The sequence below is a fragment of the Nannobrachium achirus genome (assembly GCF_963921795.1).
Source record: "Nannobrachium achirus genome assembly, chromosome: 3".
Lineage (NCBI taxonomy): Eukaryota > Metazoa > Chordata > Actinopteri > Myctophiformes > Myctophidae > Nannobrachium > Nannobrachium achirus.
Window position 1 is genome coordinate 61,764,313 of NC_137812.1, and position 7,500 is coordinate 61,771,812.

The window sequence follows — 7,500 nt, forward strand, 5'->3', positions numbered from 1 at the left end:
TTGAAAAAGTCGTGAAAATGTGTGTCACGACACGCACAGGTACGGTACGGATGTGCATGCTAGAACACATGTCCCCCTCGATTCATGAGCCAGGTATATGAGAACCCCAAATGGCTACTTTGCAAAACAGGTTTACAAGTGAGTGTGCAAATGCGTCCTCACACCTCGCATAGCCTACAGTAAGCAACACAGCATGTTGGCTTCAGTAGGGCTGCTGCCTGTATCCTATCTGCTCGCAACAATGCCTCAGCCACCATCGCAGCAGAAGAGGGTAATACTCGTTCAAAGCAAACTTTTAGTTTCAACTCCTATAATTTCATGCATTCATCGAGAAGATTTACAAAGACTAAAACTACGCTAAAAACTAGTAATTCCCTATACAAACATGGTTCCTAGTACTATTTATATACACCCGTAAAAAAGGAAATGTAATATTAATCGCATACATTATAGGCACGCGTGCTCGCACGTGGTATGCGCGTACATGTGACGTCATTCAATGACCGTCCAGGGCTCCTCAATGGGATGCTGTTGTGTGTTGGTCTCACTCTCATCTCTAAGAGCTGTGTGTGTGAGTGTGTGCGTCATGTGTGTGTGTGCGTGTGTGTGAGTATGTGTGTGCTAGGGCATTCACAAATAGTGATTTTTAGTATTCGAATTATTCAACCTCAAAGTATTCGAATAGTCGAATATTCGACAGGACTGGCCAAACTGTCAAATATTAAGTAAGCAAGAGGGGAACATTGTGAAAATAGCCGATCTACATGCTCAAAACGCCTTGCGTTGCGAGGCGTTGTGAGCATGTAGATCTGCTATTTTCACAATATTAATCTGCGGAACCGAGTCACATTAAATGTAATACCTACAATTCCAAGTGCTTGTCAGGGTGGGGGTTCCCAGTTCAAATATGTTTATTTTGGGGGTCACGGCCTAAAAAGGTTTGAGAACCCCTGGTATAGAGCATTAACAAATTCATCCACCAGGGTGAATATTTGGTGAATGCCCTAGTGTGTGCAGACATGCAAGAGGACTCACTACAGTGCAGAGTCGTTGAGCTCGAACTCGTAACCCCGGGCCGCTGCAGCCCTCACGCCCTGGTCGGCCCACAGACAGGCGAGGGCGTGTCCCAGGAAAGGAAGCAGGACCTTGTCCTCGTCGAAACATCGTCCGCAAGACAGGACAGAGTGGGCGTGGACCTAGAGGGAGGGGGGCAGGGAGGGGGAGTGAGTGAGTGATGAAATGACAGAATAAGGAGCAGTCGGCACAATAAACACAGCGTCCGGGGATCCGTTTGGCGGTTGCTTGCTCAGGGATACTTCTGACATGGACTGGGTGAGTTATGGCAGTGGTTCTCAACCTTTTCAGGTCGCGACCCCCAAAATAATCACATTTTAACTGGGGACCCCCCTCCCTGACGAGCACCAAGAGTTGAGGCATTACATTTTGTATAACACGCTTCTATTGTGAAAATAGCAGATCTATATGCTCACAACGCCCGAGGCAATTTCAGCCTCTAATATTTGTCAATTTGACCAATGTATAATTTGTCATTTTAAATGTATTAAAAAGTCCTTAAATTGTCACTCTAGAAATGTGCAGATACCCTCTATACACTTGTTGGTTTGTTCACTGTTGAGTGAGAAAACTGAGGACCCTCCCCAAAAAAGAATTTGGGGAGCACCCTGGGGGTCCCGACCCACAGGTTGAGAACCACTGAGTTATGGAACAAACCCGGGAACCTTCTGATTCCCAGGCAGTCTCTCTAGTCATAAAGCAATGTCCGCCCATACATACAGAACACAGACATTCAAACACACATACGTCATTACACAGTATGGTACATGACAGGAGGTGGTGAGTGGGTGTTTTAGCATTTGAGCTCTGATCATTTTGACAATAAAGTTCAAATCAAATTGTACCGCCCAATAAAACCCACCCGCCCTGCCCCTGACATCATAACATAACACACACCCTTTCATTATCAATGGATAATTGCTTTCTTCTACAAGTTAAGTGGTGATTAATGCTGCCAAATGGGAGCTCGTCGCAACCGTGCAGTTCAAACACCCATCCGCATCATACACTAACCCTTGTGATCAGTCTCTGTGGGCTGTGAATGCGGCATCTGTGTGTGTGTGTGTGTGTGTGTGTGTGTGTGTGTGTGTGTGTGTGTGTGTGTGTGTGCGCGCGTGTGAAAGGTATTTGTCAATGTGCCTGTATCTGTCCCTGTGAATACTCTAGTCTAATGTATCTATGAGCATTTGGTCATGCATTTAATGAATGTGCATGAGATCCTAAATGTTTTTATCTGTGTGTGTGTGTGTGTGTGTGTGTGTGTGTGTGTGTGTGTGTGTGTGTGTGTGTGTGTGTGTGTGTGTGTGCTCGCGCGCGTGCGTGCGTGTGTGCAAACTGTGCGTTCGTGCGTGCGTGCGTGTGTGCAAACTGTGCGTTTGTGCGTGCGTGCGTATGTGCAAACTGTGCGTGCGTGCGTGCGTGCAAACTGTGCGTGCGTTTTCAAGCAACCTTGTGCATGGTCTGTAATGAACTGAACCCAGAGAGATACATTCATCCAAATGCAAAAGCAGCAGCAGCAATGAGCATGCTGCTGCAGGGATACTGCCCTCTAGAGGTGGTCTGGGCATAGTGCAGGAAGACCATAGCATAAAACAAATGAAAGGGAAGGCTGAGGCAGAGGATGGGAATGGAAACAGATGACCAGTGGTGTAAAGTACATTTACTTAAGTACTGTACCTGTACAATTTTGAGGTATTTGCACTTTACTTGAGTATTTCCAATTTCCAACTTTTACTTCTACTCCACTACATCTCGGATCCAAATATTGTACTTTTACTCCACCACATCTATTTGAAAACTTGAATTACTAGTTACTTTTCAGGTATAAATTATAATATAATATTATTTTATATTATATTATATTATATAATATATTATATATATTTTACATTTACTATTATAACTATTATAACCCTAGGCTGTAAGTTGTGAGCTTGTAACATTTTGTACTTTTGGTACTTTAAGTACATTTTGATGCCAATGCTTTTGTACTTTTACTCAAGTACATTTTGAATTTTGGACTTTTACTTGTAAGACTGAAGCCACACCAAAGTACCTATGAGAGTGGATTCCCCATTCCCACCAATACATTTCAATGAGAATGGAGCGGTTTCATGCCAGTAGAGGATTGTTACATTGCAGTATTAATACTTTTACTTAAGTAAACATTTGAGTACTTTTTACAACCACTGGGAATGGAAACAGGGGGGGTCCGTGGCCAGATACATATAATTTTGGGGGTCCTTCACATGAAAAGGTTTGAGCACCACTTTCAGAAAACCTTAGAAGGATTTGAAATATTCAAAGACTTGCACAAATTTTCTCCATTGTTAAAGCACCAAATATGAGTGAATCCTTGTACCCAGGGCCCAGAATTTGGTGCGACCCCCCTGCAGAGGAGGGAAAGGGAGAGCTCCATGGAGATTACCTTGTTCTTGTTGTTGGACAGGTTGATGCGGAGCACGCCCATCCCATGGAGGACAAACTTCATGGAGGTCAGCAGGTTATCTAGCACAGCAGGCTGGCAAAGTTCAAAGTTCACAGGTCAAGTATATGAGTAGCCATGGCAATTAGGCACAACAAATTGTAGATAACTCCTGTGTGTGTGTGTGTGCGTGCGTTTGTGCGTGCGTGTGTGTGTGTGTGTGCGTGCGTGCGTGCGTGCGTGCGTGTGCGTCAGTCCATTTGAAGGGTCCATTTGGTTAAACATTTTTCCCACGGGCACGCAAGTGGCCATCTATCAAGTCTACACAGTAACTCACAAAAAGCAGACTCGGGGCCTTTAACTACAGACCACACTTGGAGACATAAGAGATTGAGTGGGGTAATATTAACAGGATATGACAAATAAAACATATTGTCAAATGCAAACATAGTCTGCTCCTTTTTAATTCCATAGGCGAGTTTTCAATGCATTCTCCCTCTCCCTTTCTCTCTCTTTCTCTCACTCTAAAGATAACATTCCAGCATGCGTATGTGCAAACTGTATGTGCAAACTGTGTGTGCGTGCGTGCGTGCAAACTGTGTGCGTTTTCAAGCAACCTTGTGCATGGTCTGTAATGAACTGAACCCAGAGAGATACTTTCATCCAAATGCAAAAGCAGCAGCAGCAACGAGCATGCTGCTGCAGGGATACTGCCCTCTAGAGGTGGTCTGCTCCTTTTTAATTCCATAGGCAAGTTTTCAATGCATTCTCCCTCTCCCTTTCTCTCTCTTTCTCCCACTCTAAAGATAACATTCCAGCACAGTCGTCCCCTCTATTCAGTCCAGTCTGTCTGTGTCGGCGTGTCAGCACCAGAGTTTAGAGATGTGAGTCCCCAGAGTGTCAGATACATGAGCAGATACGAGATGGGTCTGTGTGTGTGTGTGTGTGTGTGTGTGTGTGTGTGTGTGTGTGTGTGTGTGTGTGTGTGTGTGTGTGTGTGTGTGTGTGTGTGTGTGTGTGTATGTGTGAGTTTGTCTAGCTACCGGTATACTTATGGGGACTAAACGCATGTTCACACAGTCACCTGCAGGGGACCTCTGACAGTGTGGGGACAAAATAGTAGGTCCCCACAACGGTTAGGGTTAGGGGTTAGGTTTAGGGTTAGGGTTAGGGGTTAGGTTTAGGGATAGTGGTTAGGGTAAGGCCAAAGGACTTGCATAAAAATGAATGGAAGTCCATGTAATGTCCTTACAAGTGATGTAAATATATAGTGTGTGTGTGTGTGTGTGTGTGTGTGTGTGTGTGTGTGTGTGTGTGTGTGGCTGTCACATTTATTACATAATTGTCTAATCGTGATTATTTGACATAATCGCGAATATTTTTCATAATTGTCATTATCGTTTCCATGTTGAAAAATGTGCATACATTTAAAAAAAGAACATTGATATTGGAAATAGCAGATCTACAAGCTTGTAGAGCTATTTGTAGAGCCATTTCCAAGTATTTCCAAGAAAAAAGTTTGTCAAATATGTCAGTAATTTCTTTGTATATTTAGGTTATGTGTCATGTCTACCACGTGCAACTTAAAAGCCTAAAATTCAAACAGAAATGTAATTGTCAACGACAAAAACACAATTAAATCATTAATCGCAATTATTTGAGTGACAAATGATCGTCATGTAAAATGTCATAATTGTGACAGCCCTACAGTAGAGTCTATTACACAACATTTCACAGTAGTACATGTTGATGATTTATGATTTGAATTAATTGAATTCCACAGTAAGACAGATAGGCGCCACTAAAAAGTAAAAAACATTTCTAGGCCTATCAATAAACTGACCACAACATTGCATAGGCTGCAATTCAGCTGGTAAACTACCCCATCTCCTCTATCTTCACTTTAGTGTATCTTAAATTAAGTACATGTTTTGATTTGATTAAGAAAATTAATTCCACATGAGGTTACCATTGTCCTACGGTATGTGAATGCAAGGCCTATGTAATATATTTTCCACGCATTTAAACCATAATTATGTCTGCATATTCTATCACGTCAGAACTAAAGCAAAAGAATATGTTGAAACCATCAATGTTCTGCTTGTGCCCTGCCCAACGCAACCCTGCCCTGACCCCAGAATGGAAAACTACATGGGTCCACACAATCACACACACACACACACACACACACACACACACACACACACACACACACACACACACACACACACACACACAAGAACAGGTGCACGCTAGGGATGCGAATCTCGACCACTGAGGCGATACGATACGGACCTCGATACACTGCCAGCGATACGATATAATTGCGATACATTGAAATCCTGTCGATACGATACATCACGATCCACCCCTGTTCCCGATACGATGCGATACGATTCACGATTCACCACGATTCAAGCCCAAATCCCAAAATTTACAAAACATAGCGACTAAAAATGTATGAAATTTAAATTCAAGGCAATTTATTGTTTCACTGTAGTACTAGGCTCTGTCTAACAACCCAACATATGCCTATAGTATTCTGGGAGAACACAAAGCTGCTGGCTATTGTAGAATTGTTTCATAACTAATCATATAGAAGGCCTATGTCATTATTAGTAGGCCTATATGTCTTCAACTGGGAGTCAGGGACCCCAATCCAGGGTTATTACAGGGGGCCTGCCAAATATTTGTGTGATACAGTAGGCTATAATGCCTAGCCTACAGCGAAGGTCCCTGCTTGATCTCTGTCTGAGCTAAGGGGTCCTTGACCTGGAAAACAATAAAGTCCCTCCCTGGTTTGTATTATTATATTATATTATATTATATTATATTATATTATATTTAATCCAGGATTATGCCATTTTTATAGCCAAAATGTTTTAAAACAGATCTACAAGCTCACAGCGCGTCGCATCCACGACGCATTGTGAGCTTGTAGGTCTGCTATTTTAGGTGCGACACCCTTGTACTGCGATGTATAAATTAGGCTTCTTTCAAGTGAGAGAGTTGCTTGCATCAACAGGAAAGTTGTAGAATAGTGACAAATACTTTGTTTTAAACGCAAGCAGTAGTCCTACAACACCCAGCAACATTGCTGTTGTGTGTGTGTGTGCAGTTAATATTGCGCAGAAGATGATCTCAATCAATTGTCCGTCGGAGATTCGCTAAGAAACGGCTGTTGATTACATATCACTCGATCAGCCTGTGCTACTCTGTGACAACAATCAGCGCAGCGGACTTGGATGATATAAAGCTAAGTACTGTACAACTAATCTTGCATCTTTTTAACCCGTGGGGCTGCTAGTTCGTCTGTGTTGATTCACTCGTATTTCGCTGCACTGTCTGTCTCCCTGGTTGCCTGCATGCAGAGTGCAGATGTTGTCCGTCTGTCCGAGTCGCAGCTCGCGTTAAAGACTGGCTTTTGGGGAGGGGGTTGAACGGCTGATGATGGTGCATTCATGGCGCCTCGGAAACACAGGATAGAATGAAATACTATAATGGAAGAACCGATACAATCGCGGAATGTACCGATCCAGACACTCACGGAACGATCCATCACGATTTCGGCCGTCTATTGTACCGGTACACACTGAATGAACCGATTTGACCGTATCGCGGACGTTTGTATCGCGATTACGATCCGTACCGGTATATCTTCGCATCCCTAGTGCACGCATATGCGAAACACTGAACCAGTGTGCAAATAATGGGTGCGTTCGGAAACCCGCACCGGGTGTGTGCTCAGTGTAGTGAGTGCAGTGGGCGTGACGTTGGAGAGTGCATTCAGTGTGGCTTATTTACGAACGACTAGTTAAGAGGCAGCTGTGCGCTTTTTCACTCTGAACTCTGAAGGTAAACTTTCTGAAAAGCAGCAGTTGCTAACGTAACGTTGATATTGAAAGGATATGTAATTTCTAACATTGGCATAGCCTACCTGCTGTTAGTTTACATGTTGATGTTACATGTTGAAACTATCAAGCCCAAACGACCAACGGGGC

General features: G+C 43.4%; 1 protein-coding gene across 1 annotated transcript in view; it reads right to left on the minus strand.

The window, feature by feature from the left end:
• gnav1 (guanine nucleotide binding protein (G protein) alpha v1) overlaps positions 1–7,500 on the minus strand; it is a 59,293-nt gene that overhangs the window by 41,383 nt on the left and 10,410 nt on the right. Inside the window, exons 3-4 of the mRNA XM_080722138.1 lie at positions 3,503–3,595; positions 1,036–1,196 (exon numbers count right to left, since the gene is read on the minus strand). Of these exons, the coding sequence (XP_080578264.1) occupies positions 1,036–1,196; positions 3,503–3,595 (254 nt within the window). The remainder of the gene's footprint in view (positions 1–1,035; positions 1,197–3,502; positions 3,596–7,500) is intronic.